The sequence below is a fragment of the Ursus americanus genome, chromosome 6 (assembly GCF_024610735.1).
Source record: "Ursus americanus isolate L20-20 chromosome 6, mUrsAme1.1.p, whole genome shotgun sequence".
NCBI lineage: Eukaryota > Metazoa > Chordata > Mammalia > Carnivora > Ursidae > Ursus > Ursus americanus.
Genome location: NC_142132.1, coordinates 27,721,259 through 27,743,729, shown reverse-complemented (window position 1 = coordinate 27,743,729; position 22,471 = coordinate 27,721,259). Strand labels below are relative to the sequence as shown.

At 41.3% G+C, this 22,471-nt stretch overlaps 1 protein-coding gene and 1 non-coding gene across 5 annotated transcripts in view; both read right to left on the bottom strand.

Annotated features, from left to right (window-relative positions):
* The window catches only part of CWF19L1 (CWF19 like cell cycle control factor 1), a 28,687-nt gene that overhangs the window by 1,103 nt on the left and 5,113 nt on the right, over positions 1 to 22,471 (bottom strand). For 3 of the 4 annotated variants that reach the window (XM_087862800.1, XM_045802856.2, XM_087862801.1), the window contains 9 exons: positions 19,741 to 19,955; positions 17,586 to 17,704; positions 12,394 to 12,478; positions 10,615 to 10,755; positions 9,372 to 9,486; positions 8,533 to 8,612; positions 3,747 to 3,956; positions 2,799 to 2,918; positions 2,258 to 2,355 (listed from right to left, as the gene is read on the bottom strand). In XM_087862800.1, the coding sequence (XP_087718926.1) occupies positions 2,258 to 2,355; positions 2,799 to 2,918; positions 3,747 to 3,956; positions 8,533 to 8,612; positions 9,372 to 9,486; positions 10,615 to 10,755; positions 12,394 to 12,478; positions 17,586 to 17,704; positions 19,741 to 19,955 (1,183 nt within the window). Of the gene's footprint in view, positions 1 to 2,257; positions 2,356 to 2,798; positions 2,919 to 3,746; positions 3,957 to 8,532; positions 8,613 to 9,371; positions 9,487 to 10,614; positions 10,756 to 12,393; positions 12,479 to 17,585; positions 17,705 to 19,740; positions 19,956 to 22,471 lie in introns of those variants that run through there. The other variant, XM_087862802.1, reaches the window with a different exon arrangement.
* On the bottom strand, positions 3,120 to 3,268 carry LOC123796061 (small nucleolar RNA SNORA12). Its single transcript, XR_006780661.2, has one exon. It is a non-coding gene; the product is annotated as a small nucleolar RNA SNORA12 (small nucleolar RNA).

The window sequence follows — 22,471 nt, the reverse complement described above, 5'->3', positions numbered from 1 at the left end:
TTGTGAGGTATGGAGATAACACAATCCAAGCACCAAACCAGCTATGAATACTATGAATACAGCTTGCCTTAAACTCTAGTTTTGTCATCCCAATTAGACCAGGACTTTGCTGAGGGCCCGGTGCAGATCAGGCCGAGCATCACACACCACTGACTTTCTGCATCTCCTAGAGGACTCAGGCCTACACAGGCACAACAGCACAGGCTCAATGTCAACAAAGTAACTTATTTTGGTTCTCAGCACTAAAAAATACATACTGACACACAGGCTCACATACAGGCTACCTTCTAATTGTCACTGCTTTGCATTTTTATTTATTTTTACACTCATTTTGATATATTAGAAATAACTCTACTTGGGACACCTGGCTGGCTCAGTCGGTAGACTATACAACTCTTGATCTGGGGGTTGTGAGCTTGAGCCCCACGTTGGGTGTAGAGATTACTTAAAAAAAATAAAATCTTTTTTTTTTTTTTAAGAAGAACTCTATTTGTGCATCTATATGGTTCATTTTCCACTTTGAACTACAATAAATAGAAGAGTTGAAAACAAATCACATGAGTTTTCTAAAAGTCACAGGATCTGAGCTCAAGTTCTACCTCCCTGGGCAAGCCTTGAGTCTATTTCTTCATCTATAAAACCAAAACGGAACCACCTTTCTTATACAGTGGGGGAAAAATATCTTTCCAAGTATTCTGTTAACTATAAAATGCTATGTAACTGTATATTAGTATTTTGAAAAACAGTCAACGTTGAAAATACAACAGACTATTATGAGCACAAAACCATTCAGAGAACCTCTCCTGTGGGCTCATGTGTCTCTGTGTGGGTCTACAATTGTGTGCCTAAGTCATCAGTGTCCACATCTGCATCTGGAACCATGGGCTAAGGCAACAACAAAAAGACGATAATGTCAGATGTTTGAAGTCCCTAATCACACCTATTCTCACTTATCAATTATGTTTTTGAAAATGCTGACAACCGTATTTCCTGGACTTATCCAATGGTAGCAATCTCTTGGAGGTTTCCCAAATTAGTCCAAGAAGGGTTCAAAGTTGACTCAAAGCTCAGTTCTAACCAGGAAAAAAACAACAACTGCAAATTAGACACCAGCATTAGATAATCTGTTCCGCACATCTTCTACTGCCCTCCCTCCATACTCTATTTCTTCTTGCCAGCAACTTCCTATCTTCAGTCTGACCAGCTGATAACACTCCCTATATAGTTTTACAATCATGTTCTGTCTGATATGAGGAGCATAAACGAAGCCTCATCTAGGCCTAAGGACACTACACAATGAGGTTATTACAATATACCTGGGTCTGAACCTACCGTGTGTGCTCATGGACAAGCTATCTAACCCCTCTAGAGCCATGCCGTCCACTAACAGGAGCCACTAGCCAGATCTAGCTATTTAAATTTTAATCCTAGGGGCGCCTGGGTGGCTCAGTCGGTTAAGCATCTGCCTTCAGCTCAGGTCATGATCCCGGGGTCCTGGGACTGAGTCCCGCATCGGGCTCCTTGCTCAGCGGGAGCCTGCTTCTACCTCTGCATGCTGCTCCCCCTGCTTGTGCTCTCTCTCTTGATCTAATAAATAAATAAAATAAATAAATTTTAATCCTAATTAAAATGAAATTAAAAATTTAGTTTCTCAGTCATATTAGCCACATTTCAAGAGCTCAGGAGCCACATGTGGCTAGTGATTACTGTATAGGACAATGCAGATTTATAGAACATTTCCAACACCATGGCAAGTTCTACCGGGCACGGCTCTGGAGCCTCACTTACCACTTCGGTAAACTGGGATGACAGTACCTATCTTACAGAATTGGGAAGCTTAAACGAAGCGATGCATGTAAAGCTCTTGGCACAGTGCCTGGCACAGAGCATATGCTCAATGAATGGTAGCACTTCACTCCTTTGGGATAGAAGGCCCACACCCTAATATTTGCTCTCTAAATCTCTCTCTCAGGCTCAATGTCAACCTTTTCTTGAAGCCTTCCACAAAGCAGAAATAAGTTCTCCCTTTTCTGAATTTCTGAAGTCCACTATTCCTCCAAACTTTTTTATGGTACTTTTCACATTCTGCATTACATTACTGTCACATTTGCAAATATCTGACTTGCCCTAGACTATAGGTTCCTTGGGGCAAAGACTGTTTCCTACTTGGCTTTTTATTCAATTGTCTATGCAGCTCACTAATCTGTTCAGAGTAGTCCTAGTAAAAATACATTTAAAATAAGAAAAATATACAAACCTTCCAAACTGTAAAGGAAAATTCTTTTTAATTCTATGGAAAAGCTTCTCTCCCGTGTCAAGTTCAACATAAAAATATGCTGCTCCTGGCTGTGTAATCTAAAGCAAACAGAGTTGTATGAGGACATATCATAATGCTTTAAAAATCTAAAACCTAGCTCATCTCATCTCTTATAAACTTTTATTTGGCAAAGAATTCAGTCTAGAAGCACAAGAAAAAGAATGTGAGCAGTACAGATCCCAAGCCAGTTAATGGAATACAGTTTAAAAAACCAAACTACCAGATATTACAAAGACCCTCCCAGTGGCACCCATCCTAGGACATTTCTCATTTTTTGCTCTTCCCAGGAATGCACTGCGGCATTGCTGTCATGTCATCCTCATCTCCAGTCCAATCAGTAACCCCATGCTCTAGAGGTCCAAACTGTCCACCTGCCTATTCAACATTTTTGGGATGCCTTGATATGACCTCAGGCTCCACACGTCAGAAACCACATTTTACTTCCCATCCTTTACTTTACATCCTTCCCCTCCTGTTTCACCTGCTTGATGTCAGAGTGCTCTGGGATTTCCAGCAGCTCCATCTGCTGCTGCTCTGCCTGGGTGATGAAGGCATCTTTGATGTCATCTGTAGTGCAGCAGCTGAGTGGCACAGGAATGACCTGAGGGGTGGCGGCGGAGAGGCAGACAGATCAGAAATTCTTTGTACAGGTCCCCGAGAGGTCATGCCTCCTGCACAGTCCCTGAGAAGTAGCAAATCCATCACAGGGGTGGACAAATGCCCCTCAGCAGAGATTCTCCTCAGGCCAGCCAGGCTTGTGTCAGCCTGTCTGTAAGGACTTAAACTTACGAGACAGCTTGCCAAGTGTGGGAGCCGATGCCTGATGCAGGAAAGGCTAGAGACAGATCTCTCTGTCATCAAGCCCTTGCCGGCTCCTATGTAATATATGTGGCAGAGTCGGGCCCATTTGAAAATTTAACAAATGTGCCAAGAAAGAAAACCACCACAACTACAAACCAATTATCCCTAAACAACCCCCAAATTTCTGAGCTGACAGCTCCATCGAGGCTCTGAAACTACTTCTCACCTCTAAGACTTCACTCATGCTGGTGAAATTATACCCACTCACATAAATACCACTCTCTTCCACCTCTACCTATCAAGGCCCAAATCTTTCTTAAAACCTTCCTCAAGTACCCATTCCGTTTCTAAAGAAGGCCCTTACTAACTGTGCTGGCCCATTCCTACTGACCATGCACCTCCCTGTGAAATCTCTGGATTTATCACTGGAGACTCTTTAACCTTTTAAATGAACATTATTCAAACATTTATATGAAAATGTGTATTAAGTATTTGAAATATTAAAATTTTAAATATTTAATTTTAGATTGGACTTATATATTGAACTATCAATTGATGTTATTTAAATCCGTGTCAATCTCCAGGTCCCCACAGGGTCCTTCCAAGTTCCTGGGTGGAGACCACCTACCTGTAGCTGGAGGTGATGGCTCTTATAATTTCTCTCAAACAGAACACACCGTTTCCCCCGACTTTTAAAGAACCGCCTCAGTGTCACCTTATACTTCTCCACCTCTTCTACCACCTCTGCTGAAAGCTCCACCACTGACTGGTAGTGGCCAATGGGCAGGATGAGGACATGGTCATCAGATAAGCCTCCTTTGGCCAGGGCAAGGTAGCACTAAGGAGGAAGCACATGGAATCAAGACATCAATGCTGCATGCATGATTCTTCAGGGAGAAAAGCCTACACAAAGAGTGAGCATGAGGGAGTGGACGAGGTGCTCGAGAGGCTATGAGCAGAAATTCTCCGGCTTTAGAAAAGCTTCTTTTAGAGGTTATAACGAGAACCTGGTGAAGAATTAAATTAGATGCAACAAATTTCTATCCAACTATCAAATGAACTGGAAGCAAATGGATGGCATACCATCAGGCTTCTGGCTTCAGACACACCGAAGCTGAAGGAGACCGGAATAGCAAATAGTGGGTTCTTCCCTTCCAGGCTCCAAACTTGAACACCATTTTTCAGTTATTACTGCCTTCAGTCACAGAGAGATACCACTTGATTTCAAAATGACCACTTTCCCTATGACAACAACCAATCCCACACCCCACTCCTAAGTACACCCTCTGGACTCACAAAAAGGCATCGATGTCATGATTAGCATCCAGCGTCCCTACAGCCTTAAGCTGCTGCCTAACGTATACAAAATGAAAACAAACATAACCTAATGGGACAGAAGGAAACTCAGACACATCCAAAGTAGAAAACTACAGCTCCCAACAGTGGATGTCAGCAGCTAAGCAGAAACTAAAAATATTTCTGTCAAAACCCAAACATGCAAAACTGCGCTACACTCAGACACTCTTTGAAGGGAAAACACACTGAGTAGAGAAATGGCCAGTGAATATCACCATAGGCAAATGAAGGTACTAGAGCTTTAGAAAAAGCAATCCAATATTTCCTTTTAGTGTCGGGAGTTCAAAGCTAAGACTGAAGGAAGGAGTCATTTATCATTAACACTGAGACAACCCAACAGAATGACAGAAGAGGTACCCGAGACAAACTAAAGCATGGTCATCCTTGACTTACTGGGCATAGAGGCCAGAACACATCTACAAGCTTCATCTTCCAGATGACTGAAGTTCATCAAAACCTCATAAGCACTAAAATATTTTCCTAATTTTTACAGTAATGATTTTTGATTGTATGTTTTAAAAGATTACTTTTGAGGGGCGCCTGGGTGGCGCAGTCGTTAAGCGTCTGCCTTCGGCTCAGGGTGTGATCCCAGCGTTCTGAGATCGAGCCCCACATCAGACTCCTCCGCTGGGAGCCTGCTTCTTCCTCTCCCACTCCCCCTGCTTCTGTTCCCTCTCTCGCTGGCTGTCTCTATCTCTGTCGAATAAATAAATAAAATCTTTAAAAATAAATAAATAAATAAAAATAAAAGATTACTTTTGAAGCCTGAGTCTTCTTTTTTTTTTTTTTAAATGATTTTTTATTGAACCCTGAGTCTTCTAATCTTTTCTTTATGTCAAAGGGTCACTGCCATAAATGTCAGTTTATATTGTACTATGCAGTGAAGCTATTGAAGGTTTCTAGTTCAGGCTCAAGAGCACCCCTCACCCCCAGTGCAGTACCTCCCAGTTCTTGTGAACCGGTTCACACTTGTCCAATCTCCTCCTTCCTTTCAATTTCTCACCTTCTGTTCCATACTTGAATTATCTCTAAAAATGTATAAATAGACCTGAAAGAATGTTTCTCCCATAAGGAAAACGCATGAATTTTGCAACAATTATTTTGGACTCTCAGCAGCCTTTCCCTCCTTTTACCAGTTTGTGGCCATGGGCCATTAACATAGTTCTGTGTAGATCCCTTGGAGAAGGCATGGCAAAGACAGAGAAAGCCAAGACAAAAAAAGTAGTGAGAGGAGATCAAGAGGAATGGTTGCAGGGGCGCCTGGGTGGCACAGCGGTTAAACGTCTGCCTTCGGCTCAGGGCATGATCCCGGCGTTCTGGGATCGAGCCCCACATCAAGCTCCTCCGCTATGAGCCTGCTTCTTCCTCTCCCACTCCCCCTGCTTGTGTTCCCTCTCTCGCTGGCTGTCTCTATCTCTGTCAAATAAATAAATAAAATCTTTAAAAAAAAAAAAAAAAGAGGAATGGTTGCAGGAAAGGGATTCTAAACCTTCTGCCAGATGCCCAAAGGTCCCAGAGATTCCCAAGAGGTTTCTACCAGACAAAGGACAACGTAGGCAAGTGCAGACTTGAATACCAGATAGGCGCTAGGCTAAAATTTTCACGTGGCCTGCTACTTGGGGTGCTGGACCAGGCTACAAACAAGACTGGAGATATTTTTTGCCCCTGTAGCTTCAGGCCTAGATGAGAAGGAAACAGGTTTCCTTGATCATCCCCTAGTCTCAAACCCTGGGCTAGATAACCCTGGGCAATTAAAAGGTGAATGGAAAGGAAAGGTCACTTCTCCCTGAGGCCTAGAGCAGCCCTGAGCTAAGTCACCTGTTCCAAATCTGTCTTCCCTGTGTGCCATTTTGAACTACTGAAGCTTCCCAAACAGAAAGCAATCCAAAGCCTGCCTACCATACAAGCTGTGTGGGAGAGAAGAATGGCATAAACTAATCCAAAGACGAAAACAAGGTCTGAGAGAGATAATCCAAAAAGGGCATTCCCGTAAAACCAAAAAATGTTCAGGTTTGCTCTTCTTCCTACTGAAGAGTTCATCCATAGACTCCACAGCTCAATTAGGTCCCAGGCCTTGACCCGTAGTGCTCCCCCTAGAGATAGGAGTGTGCCAATAATCAAGACATAAAATTTAAATGTAGAAGACTGGAACTCTTCAGTCTGAAACTATAAAGGCAGAGAGGGATGTGACTTAAAAAGGATACAATGATGAAATTGAGACTCTGGTCAGTCTATAGGAGGCCACAATAAAGGGCCCTCAGATTGTGAGGATAAGTTGAGGAAATGCTCACCCTCAGATACCAAAATTAGAATAAACCAATGAAAAAGAGATGAAAGTTATCTATTTACAGAAGCACTACACACTGAGAAACGAGTCTATAAATATTTCCATCAAGAGCCACAGGAAACAGCCAATTCTAGTCACAGGTGACTAGGGTACAACTGTAACCCTGAAAATTAAGCTTTCTTCACTTTAAGTGAATGCAAAAGAAGGATAATGGTCTATATAGATGCCAGGAAAATGAGGGTCAAAGACCAGTATTATTCAATACCTAAACAAGTCCTGTCCAAGGAAAAGTATCTGGAGAAGTCTGAAATGGGACAACTTTACTGTGAGACACACACAATTCATCAGTTTTCCACAGCCTGAATAAAATCATCCCCAGGATCATCCAGTTCTTTGATTCAGTGCTTACCAAGCAACCTTTTAATTATTATCTTGGGTTCCCAGTTACCCACACTAAGACTGTCGATATGGGTATTCCTGTCCTGGGATGCATTACTAACCAAAACTGAGAATTTAACACTTCGGTCTTTTATGTAATTATTTAGTATGACTCTGTTCCCAGCACTAAATAATTATAGATAAAAATTAATAAATTCAGGTTTCTTAATTCGAAAATAGAAAAAAAGAATATCATCAGTTTTCACCCAATATGAGTATATAGGCAACAGAGGACTCCCTTTTTAGGACAAAGAAAATCCTTTCTTAAATAGTGAGTAATTAATGAAAGCAACTCATCACCGCTAGTATGTACGGACTAAAGAAGGTTAAGTAGTATATGAAGGCATCACCCCAGGCAATACACCAATTTGTCAGAGAGGGAGGAAGGGAGGGGGCAATCTTGTGAAATCGGCACAAGAAAACCACAGGAGAATTGCAATAATCAAAAACACAGACAATAACAAATGTGGGAAATGTGGGAAAATAGGAGCCCTCATACATTGCTAGTGGGGATATAAGATGGTACAGCCATAGGGCACCTGGGTGGCTCAGGTGGTTAAGCATGTGCCTTCGGCTCGGGTCCTGATCTCAGAGTCCTGGGATCGAGCCCTGCATCCGGCTTCTCCCTCTGCCTCTCGCCCCCTCTCATGCTTGCTCTCTCTCGCTTTCTCTCTCAAATAAATAATTAAAATCTTAAAAAAAAGATGGTACAGCCATTTTGGAAAATAGTTCGGCAGTTTCTTAAAAAATTAAATATAAATTTACCAGCAATTCCATTCCTAGTTATCTATCTGAAAGAAATGAAAACATATGTCTACACAAAGACATGCATGCAAATGTTCGTAGCAGCATTATTCCTAACAGCCACAGAGTGGAAACAACCCAAAAGCCCATCAACTGATAAATACACAGACTATATAAAAAGAACAATAAAAAGGAACGAAGTACCGATACACGCTACAACGTGGAGCAGCCTCGCGCGTATCATGCTGAATAAAAACAGCCGGACACAAAGACCACATACTGGATGACACCATTTATATGGAATGTGCAGAAAAGGCAAACCTATGGAGACAGGAGGTAGACTAGTGGTTGCCCGGGGCTGAGGATGGGATTGGGGAGTCACTGTAAATGGGCGTGAGTGAAGCACATGTTCCGAAACCGCGCTATGTGATGGTGGCACAACTTGGTAAGCTGACTACAAACCGGTGAATTGTACACTTTATTAAAGTGGGTAAATTTTATGAAATGTAAATTAAAACTTCAATAAGTTAATAAAAGACAAACAAATAAGGGTGTGCTTCTCTGTAAAAGGTCCATGGAAGTAACTCACATGTGTGCCGATGTTGACCACCAAATGCTTTTCCACTTCAGGGCTGGCAAGGCAAAACCAGCAGGGGCCTGGAGGCTGAGCTGCATATGGAAGAAAGCAGATGTGACTACTGTCCAAGCGCTCCAGCATATATCCGGTCACCCTACAGAACTCAGCCTTGTCAGATCTTCACATGTCGTGAAGATTGGTATACAGCACTGCCACAAAGGGCTGACCCTACTGTGCTTCTACTGTGTCCCCCACTCCCCATCACCATTATCATTGAAACTGACCCCTATGAGAAAAGCTCTGAATTTGCAACCAATTCACAGGTGGATAACCGCAAGTGGATGGCCACACACTGACTAAAGTAGCATCTAACTGGCAACAAGCTGCAATGGAAGAACACTGAACCGGATGTCGGGGTCTCAATTCTAGCCCCAGCTATGCCACTAGCCAGCCAGGTGACTGGGTAATAAGTTTACCCCACCAAGGTCTGCTTCTTCAACTTTGAAACAAGGGGGTGGAGAAAGTGGATTTCATGAAATAACCTTAAATTCCTTCCTTTTTACCAGTTTGATTATTCTATTATTTTATGAACCTCATTGGTTTTGTAGACTCTTTATCTCATATGTTTTACAGACACGAGGGAAAAAAGGAGTTTCTCCATAGTTCTTTCAGGAATAACCTCAGATACCCTCAAGATCAGGCCATCTCAGTATTATTTTATTTTTTGTCTTAACGACCCATTGTATAGTTTTCCTTTTCCCGAACAGGCTCGTTCAGCAATGCCATGTCCCACACAAGACCGGAAGTAAGTTATTGCTCACACAGGAGACCTCAGGAACCAAGGTACTTACGAGGTTTGCGAGGCTGCTTTGGGTGAGGAGAAGACTTGCTGTCTCTGCCTGTAGATGAACGCTTCCTTCCCTGCTTTTCATTTAAATCAAAGAAAAACTGACAGGCTGATTCTTCCTGGAATAGCCAAAGGCAGAAGAGAAAATGTAATTAAACTAATCTTTAGACAAGGAGCCAACCATTCACATACAAGGGAACGTTCCTGCCATGTCGTATCTATCTTTCCTTCCAGTCCTTTCTGTCTATTCTAGATAAGAAAAATATCTTCCTAATCCTGATGCCCGGACTCTCAGTCATACTACTCAACACTTACTCAAAATACCAGCAATCCATCTTTTTGTAAAAGCAAGTTAAAATGCAAGTTATGGAGTGATTCTTGCCTAAAACAGAATAATAAGAACCTACCCAAATGCCTTTTCCTTTCTCTCTCAGTAGGGCCTCAGTGTAGTCCTACAATTTCAGAGGTCAAACAAGTCTAACGGAACTTTAATTAAAAAGATGAGAAGGTTGTTCAAGAAGAAAAGTCTGAGAAAGCAAACCATGCATATTAGTACGGGAACCTGATATTCCTTGTTTTAATGAGGGAAAAATTAGTTTCAGAAAAGTCTGCTATTAAGAAATTTCTTCAAAGTGAATCTTATTTACTTGCTAACACTCGTTATAAAATCACAAATTACGTTGCTACCAAACAGTTGGATCCTTGCCCTGAAAGTTAAAAAGAGGGTGCCTGGGTGGCTCAGTCAGTTGAACATCTTCTTGATTTAGGCTCAGGTCATGATCTCAGGGTCCTGGGATCGAAGCCCACCAGGCTCTGAGCTCAGTGGAAAGTCTGCTTGAGATTCCCACTCTCCCTCTCCTTCTGCCCCTCCCCCCACGCATTCTCTCTCTCCCTCTCTCTCTCTCAGTCTCTCTAAAATATAGAAATAAATCTTTAAAAAAAAAAGTTAAAAATACTCAACTTTAGACAAAGAAACACTTAACATGTGTAACTCCTACACATGAACCAAGTTTAGACAAAGAAAGACTTAAAATATGTAACTGTTAACCTCAAGCTACAATAAAAAAACACTGAGCTTACTTGAAATCTGTGAAGGCTTTCTAAACACCATCGTGATTTCCCAAGGGAAAAAAAAAATTTAGATTCCAGGGATTAAACTGGTCTCATGAACGAAATTATAACCAGGAACAGTATACGTGTAATGGGCAATCCAGCCCAGAAAATGCCGCCTCTCAAACAGAACACACCTCATGGGCAGGAGTTTGCTTTCCCATGGACGCTTCCTTCCCAGATTTCCTGTAAGGGTTTTCAGTAACATCTGGAGGCTGTTTGACCAGTTCTGCTGCATCCATTAGTTTCATGGGAACTATACTGAATGCATAAAGATACTGTGGGGAAAAAAAACAAACAAACAAACATAATATTAGGGGAAATCCTGTTTATCCAAATGTAATCAACATTTATTACTCACAGAAGCTTAGAAACTGAGTAAAAGAGCAGCTACTGGCCTGTTTATGGCTCAGAGAATACACAGTGAATCAAATATCCATTTAGTGATCTCTGTAGGGGCTATAACCTAGGGCTGATCAAGTCACAAGCAACGCATCAAAGCCCTAGCCTTCACAAAAATTAGCTTTTACACAAAACAACAGTCACTACGAGGCCCAGGCGAGACTTGTTCCATAATCCTCGAAGGCAAACTGCTTCTATCTCTAGTCCTTTACATTTGTGTACTTTGTCAACAGAATTGTGGCATTGTCATTCTTTTTGCTAATGAAAACTAAAGTGGACACCTTAACGTCTCCCTCTGATATTATACAACTTCTGCTGGTATGCTGATGAGTTTTCTCAGGGACTAGTAGCAAAGAAGTAAATATTCGTACACATTTCTACACTCTGACACTAATGGGACAGATACTGACAACTTTAGATGAGATATGAATAGATATTTAACCTCAGTACTGATCAGGGAAATGCAACTAATTAATAGTGATACACCATCTTTCATCCATCACATTGACAGACTTTAATAAAAATCGGACACTACCCTGTAAGAATGTGGACAGAAAAAAAAAAAAACTCACACACTGTTGGTGGGGGTGTAAACTGGAACAAAATTTTGAGATGAATTTAATAATGCCTGCCAAAATACAAATGTCTGTGCTTTTTGACTGTAGTATGAGTTGCACAGGGCTCAGGCTAACATGCCCCTGAGAGTAAAGCAATAGCAAAATATTGCCATAGTGAAAACAGTGAAAATACTGTGAGTGCTATAGGGTCCTGAAAGGGCAATTAAAAAAAAAAAAAGCACTAATCTAAACTTGCTAAGAACACACTGGGCTTAAAAAGCTTAAGATATAATGGGAAAAAACGAAATACGTGTTTGCTTATCTTTCTATGCACACTGTTTATGACATATTACAGAATAACCTTCACATAATTCATCTGCCTATCCCTCCTTGCCTGAGTGTTCTGACTGTAGCTGTCTCAATCCACAACACCCTGCTTTTGACCTGCAGACTCAGAAATGCTCACAGGGAAGCGAGAAAAATAACATACTCTTCTGGTATATTCTTTCATTCACCTGCACTGTTTTCCAGTACAAAGATAGATTCCAGGTATCACCAAGATTTCCCAAAGCCAAGGAGGGGTTGCGTAAATCCTACAAAGGCTATTATTGCTGCAAAACGAAGGTGCTAAAAGAAGCAAAGGATGAGTACCATCTGCAGGCGAACTCATGACTACCTACAAAGACAACCACATGGATATGGGAAGAAAGGAGTATCATTCATTTGAAATTCCTCCTTGGTTCCACTGGGCCTATTTTCCCAAACCCTTCTTTAAATTCTTCTACAAAGGACTCAAGGAAACCTGACCTTTCACCACTATATCTTCACAAAGGAGTCACTGAAGGGCTGGGACCTTGCAACTGGAGAGAAGAAAGATCTGAACGCTAAACTGGCAAGAGAAACATTTATTAGGCAGACAATGAATATTAACCTACAACCAAATACTCGAATCTTTACCTTTTTCTTTTCTGGATTTCCAACATTCGCCAGAGCTATGAACCTGGTGACATGCTGTGCATTTTCCTGCAGAACGACGTGGTTTCTATAATACATTTAACAGACAACAGGTCACCAAAAAACTTAAATTTTGATTGACAGCTATGAAATATGTAGACTCTGTGGGACCATGAGAGAGCACAGATCCTAAGTCCATCACCACCAGTAACACAGTCTCAGATGTCACCTGTAAATCCAGTAGGATAATCATCCCTGCTTCGCAGGGATATTGTTAGGAAAAAATGAGATTAATATCTGAAAAGCACAAAAACTCCAACATTTGGTTTTGAAAGAGTTGTAAAATTGGCAAAATGATAATAATTGCTGAAGCTGGGTGATGGGTACAGGAGGGTTCATTATACTATTCTTTTTTTGTGTGTAATAAAAAGCTATAATAAGGGATATAATAGGGTGGCTCAGTCAATTAAGTGTCGGACTCTTGATTTCGGCTCAGGTCATGATCGCTGGGTATGGAGCCTGCTTAAGATTCTCCCTCTCCCTCCCTTCACCCCTGGCCCCTTGAATGTTTTCCCTTCTCAAAAAAAAAAAAAAAAAGCAATATAATGAAAACCAAATAGAAATAAGTTTTAGTAGGAAAAAATATGCTTCAAATAGTAATTTATAGTATGATTTCATTTTTCTAGGAAAAATATAAAAATACATGAGTGTCTATATTTCACAGAAAAAAATATAACTGAATACACCAAAACACTTTTTTGAGCTTTTCTATGTTTTACAAGTATTCTACATTGAGCAACTATTATTTATAATTATAATAAAAAAGTTATGGCATTATAGATATTTTTATTTTTAGTGAGTTAACTGTTAATACAGATATCAACCCTTAGAGCTCTTTCCTTTCCTCATGCTACAGAAATTTCCTGAGTCTGTCACAATATACAATTTTATTTTAAAAGTCTAGCATAATACCATCGTATATAAACAAATACACAAATACTTCTTTTAAATTCACATTCCTGAAAGGAAATAAGCCAAAATACAGTTTGTCTGCTATAACCTGTTTCTTTAAGAAAGGAAATATGGGCCCCTGGGTGGCTCAGTCTGTTCAGTGTCTGCCTTCAGCTCAGGTCATGATCCTGGAGTCCTGGGATGGAGTCCCTCATCAGGTTCCCTGCTCAGCAGGGAGTCTGCTTCTCCCTCTACCCCTCACCCTTGCTCATGATCTCTCTCTCTCACGCTCTCTCTCTCAACTAAATAAATAAAATCTTTAAAAAAAATAAATAAAGAGAGGAAATACATTCATAGTTGGTAAATGGGACTGATGTCAGTATAAGGTGAAAGTCATGCTGTTTCATACGCAACTTTTAAAATGATTGAAACGAGTTTACTCATAATTAAATAGAAGCTTTAGCAGTATACATGAAGACATTAAGGAAAAACAGCTGAATGTCCTGCAGAAGTGTCTTTCTTTACTTTTACTGCAAGTAGTGACTACAACAGCAGCTTCAAGAACTGATAATACTTCCCACTGTTAGGCTACCTAGGTGTGGCAGGCAAAATACTAGCTCCCCAAAGATGTCCACGTCCTAATCCCCATAATCCGTGAATGTTAGCTTATAAAAGCAGCAAAGGGGAATAAGGTGACAGATGGAATTAATCAGTTGCTAATCAAGTGACTTTAAGATAGGGAGATGATCCTGGATTACCTGGGTAGACCTGACATGATTCACAAAAGTCGGAGAGAAAACACAAGCCTACCTCAAGAAGCAAGAAATATTACAAATAAACAACCTAACTTTACACCTAAAGGAGCTAGAAAAAGAACAAACAAAACCCCAAACCAGAAGGAAGGAAATAAGAAAGATTAGAGCAGAAATAAATAAAATACACACACACACACACACACACACACACACACGGGAACAGATCCAGTAATTCCACTAATGGGTATTCACCCAAAGAATACGAAACACTAATTTGAAAAGATATATGCACTTATATGTTTACTGCAGCATTATTTACAATAGTCAAAATATGGAAGCAGCCCAACTGTCCGCTGATGAATGGATGAAGAAGATGTGGTGTATGTATACAATGCAGTATTATTTAACCATTAAAAAGAATGAAACCTTGCCATTTGCAACAACATGGGTGGAGCTAGAGAATACAACGCTAAGTGAAATAAGTCAGCCAGAGAAGACAAATACCGAATGATTTCACTCATACGTTGGAATTTAGGAAACAAACAAAAAATGAAGAGCAAAAAAAAAGGGAGAGAGAGAGACTCTTACCTATAAAGAACAAACTGGCAGTTGCCAGAAGGGACGTGGGTGGGGGGATGGGTAAAATAGATGATGGGGATTAAGAGGACACACTGCAATGGGCACCGGGTGATGTACAGAACTGCTGAATCACTATATTGCACACCTGAAACTAATAGAACACTGTTTGTTAATTTTACTGGAATTAAAACAAAAAGGTGAAAGAGGGAAGCAGAAAAGTCAGAGGGAAAAGTCAGTTCAGAAGAAGTTAGAGTGGCAAGATTCACGCAGAATTACTGGCTTTGAGATGGGGCAAGGCGGCCATGAGCCATGGAACATAGCTGACCTCTAGAAACTTTAAAAGGCAAGAAAGCAGATTCTCCCCTACAGCCTCCAGAAATGAACACAACCTGGCCAACACTTTGATTTTAGACCAGTGAGACTCATGTCAAACTTCTGACCTACAGTACTGAGGTAATAAATGGGATTGTTTTAAGCAAAAAAGTTGGTGGTAATTTGTACAGCAGCGACAGAAAACTACTGCAGGAGAGCTGCAAGTGCCCTCCAAGAGCCGTGACGAGGCTTCCCTCATTTATTTTAAAATAAAAATGACTGATGAAGGATGCTGCCCCTGAATGGTGGGTTTTGTTTTTTTTTAAGATGTATTTATTTATTTAAGACAGAGAGAGAGAGCACAAGAGCACACGAGTGGGGGGAGGGACAGAGGAAGACAATCTCAAGCAGGCTCCCCGCTGAGCATGGAGCCTGACGTGGGGCTCGATCCCACAACCCATGAGATCACCTGACCTGAGCCGAAATCACGAGTCAGACACTTAACCAACTGAACCACCCAAGCGCCCTTGAACAGTGTTTTTAATGATAACAAACTGCTCCTCAAAGGAAGCAAAACACTTACAATAATACAATATAGGAAAGTAAAGCATGGACTGACTGTAATTTTAGGTGCAAATGTTGGTGGAAATTTACCTATGTTAGTATTTTTATTATGCTGGTTATGGTTTTTTGTTACAGTTCCGGTTGAAAAGCTGCACAGGTTTCTTCGTTGTTGTTGTTTTTTAACAGCTTTATTAAGATCTAATTCAAGGGGCGCCTGGGTGGCATAGCGGTTAAGCGTCTGCCTTCGGCTCAGGGCGTGATCCTGGCGTTATGGGATCGAGCCCCACATCAGGCTCCTCTGCTATGAGCCTGCTTCTTCCTCTCCCACTCTCCCTGCTTGTGTTCCCTCTCTCGCTGGCTGTCTCTATCTCTGTCAAATAAATAAATAAAATCTTTAAAAAAAAAAAAAAAAGATCTAATTCAAATACTATACAATTCACCCACCTAAAGTATACAATTCAACGGCTTTTAGCATATTCACAGAACTATGCAACCATTACCACAATTTAACTTTAGAACATTTTTATTACCAGAAAAAGAAACTCTGTACCTATTAGCAGTCACTCCCCATTTCCCCTCCAACTTAGTCCCTTCCATATCTCCAAGTATTTGCCTATTCTGGACACTTTGTATAAATGGAAATCATGTGATATGTGTGGTCTTTTGCGCCTGGCTTCTTTGATTTAGCATAATGTTTTAAGTTCCATCCATGTAGCATTTATCAGTACTCCATTCCTTTTTCTTGAATAACATTCCAAAGTATAGATATACCACTTTTTCTTTACCCGAGCATCAGATGATGGGCATTCGGGTTGTTTCCACTTTTTGTCTATTATGAATAATGCTGTTCTGATCATTTGTGTACAAGTTTTTGCATGAGTCAATGTTTTCACTTCACTGGAACAAGAGTGGAATTGCTGGGTCAGACAGTATCTCTGTATTTAACCTTTGTGAGGAACTGCCAACAGTTCTGCAAAGTTTCTGCACCATTTTACATTACCACCAGCAACACATGAGGGTTCTGATTCCTCCACATCCTCACCAACACTTATTATTTGCGTTTTTGATTGTAGCCATCTTAGTGGGTGTCAAAGTGGAATCTCACTGTGGGCTGGACTTGGATTACCCTAATTGCTAATGGCACGAGCATCTTTTCATGTGCCTATTGTCCACTGGTAGTATGTTCCTCGGGGAAATGTGTGTTCGGAACCTTAAAAGCTGGAAAGGTTAAAAAAAAAAGTTGGATGGGTTTTTAGAGGTTTGTTCCCATAACCTGTTTTTAGTACATGGTTTTAGAGAACAATACGCTTTTCTAGAATGCATATATGAAAATATAACAGAAAAAGCTGTATTATTTATGATTATATCTTAGGCTTTGGGATTATGGAGGAAGGATAGGTTTGTTGAGGTTTTGGGGGGTTTTCTTGCTCGCCTGTATTTTTTGAACTTTCAACAACACTTTTTGTAAAAAAAAAAAAAAAAAAAAAGGAGAAGTTTTTATAGATTATTTTAGAAATTATCCATGCTTTTCACCAGTGAAGATAATTCACAGTTAACTTAATTCTATCACTAATAAAACACTGGTTTTATTGTCTCTGCAAGATATACTTTAAAAACTCCACCCTCAAACTCAAACTAAGATAAAAGGGAAAAAAAATTGATACAAGTTCTTGAGTCTCAAGTTGAAATACTTCTGAAGTGATTAGGCTGAGACGTGAGTTTTCAAGACTATACAAAGAGTACTGGTTTGACCTGATCGAAATAGGACATACTGTGTTACATGAAGCTGGGAGAATTAAACAGTAGTATTCCTCCAGACCTGCATACCTTTAAGGGGCTGTATACCATCCAATCCCTTGTATTTCAAATTAGGAAACAAACTGAGAAGAGTTGAATAATTTCAGAGCCACTCACTTCAGTGCCTGAGTAACCAAAAGGAATGAAGATGTAACGTGGCTAAGATGAACAAGAGAAGTTCACACAGAAGATCCAGGGCAAATCTTTAAAAAGCCAAAATAATGCAGTGCTACTCACCGATAAGGAAGCCTCTCATAATAGGTCTTTTCCAAAGCGGCAAAATGGTATCTTGGTTTCAAGTCTGTAACCAGACTGGAGACCAAAGCAGAGCCACATTTTTTGGTGTCCACTTCTCCCTAGTAAACAGAAATTCAGTCATCACAGTGGACCTAGAAGTTATCAAGAAATGCAGGCAAACAACGAGACACTTTAAATTTGAAATGTGTATGTCGATACAAACGTAGGCACTAGGATTTGGATAGTGAATTGCAGACTGTGGCAATCAGAGACATCTCAAACACGTAAGAGGAACAGCTGCTAGAAGCCAGGCGGTAAAAGGTAAGGTAAGCCCTCCATACTAATACCAAAACAGGATTCATTACGATCTTTTTTGGAAAGTGATCTCTCTCTCCGGAGCCCACAGACTATGCTTCTATAATTTGCTTGGCTGTGTACCTGTAGTCCCGACAATACAGTCAGAGCCAATGCAGAAAATAAAAATTAAAAGCTAGGTTTCAGGGCCCCTGGGATCCACAGATTATTCCGACTATTTGGAATGGAATATTCAAGGACTTCGTGACATAAGCATGCAATCCTTTATTTTGCTTCAGTCAAGGAAGGTGTGGTTTGCGGAAGGATGCAACCACGCCCTTGTTAAAGTTTGTAACATCGAGTCTGTCAAAAGTATTAGGCTTATTCCCACACATCCCTAGCTTTCATTAACAACAAATTATGCCATCTCTCATCCATAATATTATTTACAAACTTAAGAGAAGGTATTAGCTGGAAATAAGGAAATTACCAAAATTAGTTTTCCACTAAATAAAGCCTCGAGGTGAGTTGTAGTGTCTCAGAGACTGGTAAACAATATTGTTTCCTCCCCTATGAAGATGTAGTCATTGATGAATTTGAATCAAAATCCTTTTGTTAGCACCCAAAATGAAGGGTCCTCATTTTTCTCATCCTCCCTCACAGGACAATACATGTGTCTTTCTCCCTTCCCTGCCTCTTCCCTAGCTCCGCCATATCTTCCCTAGCTTTGCCGTATGTTCTCACCGCAGTCAGCACTGCCGCTTGAATTCTAGGTGAAGAACAGCCACGAAGGGGAAGAGAATACTGTCTCTTTTCAACATCCCCCCGACAATGCCTGGCATCTTGGTCTTTTTGGTCACAGACACATTGTGCTGAAGCTGGCAGAAGACCCTTTTCTGGATCGTTACTGATAACTCTGCAACTATTAAGTGATATGTGTCTCTAAATGCATTCTTATGTTTCCCTTCACTGAAACTCAGCTGATGCCTTCCGCCCTCACATACAGCCCTTCAAGATCTTCCTTAGGCTTATTTCCACCAGTGTGAAAGCTGTCATTCACCAGCCTCGTTTATATCCCCTTCTAGATCGCTTAAAAAAATATTATGATGAAATGCAATGGTGAGCTCCAAGGTATCCCAACAGTAGCTTTCACATTAGAGAACTACCAAGTTTTCAACATCTCATTTCCCATCTTTAGATCACTATCTCTCATCCCATAATAATTTCATAAAAAAATATTTTGAAAGCCAAATGCTACAATGTGGAATGGAAGGTAAGAGAAATACAACTGCAGAGCTGCCACTAGCTGTAAATCTTTTCACTAAAAATTAGTGAACCCTCAAAACATATTAAGAGGAAGCCTGAAAGAAGGCACTAGAAGCAGAGAATATAATTTAAAGAAGCATTCATTTATAATTAAGATTTCACCGATCTCATCTGTGAATTGTGCTTTCATAAGATCAACTAGTTTCAAAGTTTTTCCTTTGGTCAGTTGATATAGAGTTTTAAGTATCCTGAAATAATTAACAAAAAATTTCTACTGAAAGGTACTAAGAGCTGAAATCCTCGAGATAAAGAACAAAAAGGGGACGCCTGGGTGGCTCAGTTGGTTAAGTGTCTACCTTCAGCTCAGGACATGATTCCAGCATCTGGGATCGAGCCCTGCATTGGGTTCCCTGCTCAACAGGAAGTCTGCTTCTCCCTCTGCCCCTCCCCCTGCTCGTGCTCTCTCTCTCTCTCACTCTGCGCTCTCTCTCTTCAAATAAATAAATAAAATCTTAAAAAAAAAAAAAGAGCAAAAGCCCAAATGAAGCCAGTGCAATTTGCTTATAGAAATTCCAACTGAACAAGCACTACTCACAGAAGAATTCCCAAAGTTCCCCACATACTTGGGCCATGGGGATGTGAGCAAGATATCAACACCCTTAAACTGGGATGTTGAACACAGCATTGTCCTCAGGGAAGACACATCCTTGGGACTAAAACTGTAACCTGGGACCGGCTCGTTTAAGGACTCTGTCCCACTGAGGTACACAACCTGCAGCCCCGAGCTCCCGGTGAAGATGCCTTTACGACCTGGGTTCAGAGAAAAACAGACAAGTTTTAGTCACAACTGCAGAATGAAATATTATCATGGTGATGAATCTCTCTCCCCATGCCATGAGTGCCCTACCTCCCCGCCATTCAGCATGTCTGAATGAGCACAGACTCTTCTAGAGCCCCTCTTCTGGCTGCAGGGTCTCAGAGGTGGATAGCTACAACCAGGCTTCCCGTTCAGGGAGAGCAGCCCCTACATGCAGGCTGCTGGAACCCACGGGCTAGTCTGTTCACCTGTGGTGCCTTACGAATGAAAAAAGCCAGGAAACACTAAGAAAAGGCCTTCCTGCCTTCTAGAAGAGATTCTACATGGATTAAAAGAACCCAGACACCTGGACCCAGGGAGAAGCAGTGAGAAAAATGAACAGCAGTTCTGAGGAAAACACAGTCTAGAATGCATAGGCTCTTCACGCAGGCAGCAGCTTCCAACGGAAGGAAGACATGTGGAAACAGCAACTGGCAAACACTAGAGACTCTACTCTCCTTTATTTTATTTTTTTAAAGATTTTTTATTTATTTATTTGACAGAGACAGGCAGCGAGAGAGGGAACACAGGCAGGGAGTGGGAGAGGAAGAAGCAGGCTCCCAGCCGAGGAGCCCGATGTGGGGCTCGATCCCAGAACTCCCAGAACACTGGGATCACGCCCTGAGCCGAAGGCAGACGCTTAACGACTGCACCACCCAGGCGCCCCTCTCCTTTAACTTTATTCCTGGCGTGGGCCCTTGACCCCGCTTCTTGCCGCTGGCTTCAAGACCTTGCTCCATCAACTTTCACTTTCCTTTCACACAATGAATCTCTTCTTCTCAGCTGGCTCTTTCCCCTCAGAGAACAGAGTACTAAACATACTGAGAGGGGCGCCTGGGTGGCACAGCGGTTAAGCGTCTGCCTTCAGCTCAGGGCGTGATCCCGGCGTTGTGGGATCGAGCCCCACATCAGGCTCCTCCGCTATGAGCCTGCTTCTTCCTCTCCCTCTCCCCCTGCTTGTGTTCCCTCTCTCGCTGGCTGTCTCTATCCTGTCAAATAAATAAATAAAATCTTTAAAAAATAAAATAAAATAAAATAAACATACTGAGAAACATACTAATTAATAAAGGACCATGCCAATTAACACACATATGAACTGAAACAGGAACACACACACCAGAAAAAAAACCTAAGAAAGGAACACACACTAACTGAAAAAGAAACTTCCTTCTCTTGTGTTTCCAATTTCTCAAAAGAGCAGTCCCTGCTCTCTAAGTGCTTTACCTCTTTGTTCCTGAACCCACCGCACTCTGGTTTCCCTCTCCCACCATTAAAGGTCATGAATCACCCTATAACTGCCAGTGGTCTCTCCTGGTCTCTGAAACCAGTCTCTCTTCATCTGGAGTCTACGAACTTGCTATCTTTACCTCTCCCAACACTGCTCTAATCACTTGCAGCTCTCTCTGCCTACCACCTAGATGAAGATATATGCCCCCACCAGAGTGGTGATTTCCTTCGCATTCTATTTCCTCCGAAACAATTTGACTCTGAAACTCTAGAAAGTTCACTTCCAACTACATGTTGGACATTCTCCCAACACTTCAAGCTCACTATCACGTTCATTGTTTGCTCCTCCTACTGGGCCTCAAAAAATATCTTTCACAGAAATAACCCAAACAGCTCAGTGCTCTTTCCACTCCTGGCAGTAAATTCATATGGCAAAATGGCTACCGTAAATGTCTACAGCCGCGATCTTAATCCAAATCCAGTAACTACTGTAAGAATCGCCACGAGTCAGGCCTATGTTAGGATCTACAGCAAAAGCATTTCAAAATGTGTATCTCAAAACAGTGGTTAAAAACAACAAACAGGGGCGCCTGGGTGGCACAGCGGTTAAGCGTCTGCCTTCGGCTCAGGGCGTGATCCTGGCGTTACGGGATCGAGCCCCACATCAGGCTCCTCCACTATGAGCCTGCTTCTTCCTCTCCCACTCCCCCTGCTTGTGTTCCCTCTCTCGCTGGCTGTCTCTATCTCTGTCAAATAAATAAATAAAATCTTTAAAAAAAAAAAAAACAAAAACAAAAAACAAACAAAAATCTGTCCCTCGATTTTTTGCCTAAAGGAGCCCCATGTGACTGAAGCAAGATGAGATAAGATTGCTTACATAAAGGCCACAGCCAGATGCAGAGAATAAAGGCCAAGATGGACTATGGTGGGGAAGGATGGGGAGGACATAGACAGCAAAGGAACTGTAGAAGCTTTCCAGAGAAGTAAGAGACCAAGAAAGAGGAAATGTGAAGAGCAGTGGAGTCGTTTTAGACAAAAATATGTCGAATGATCCAAGAAGCCACAGGATGACAGCAGGTTGAGGGGATAACAAAAACAAAATCTGACAGTGCTTTTCTAAATGGCCAGACATTAAAAAGAACCACTAAAAGAGATTCAAGGGGCTAAAGAGGGAACAACATCAACCTGAAATTAAAAAGTGGACCGGGAACCTAAGAAAGGACAAAGGGAATGAAAAATGTGA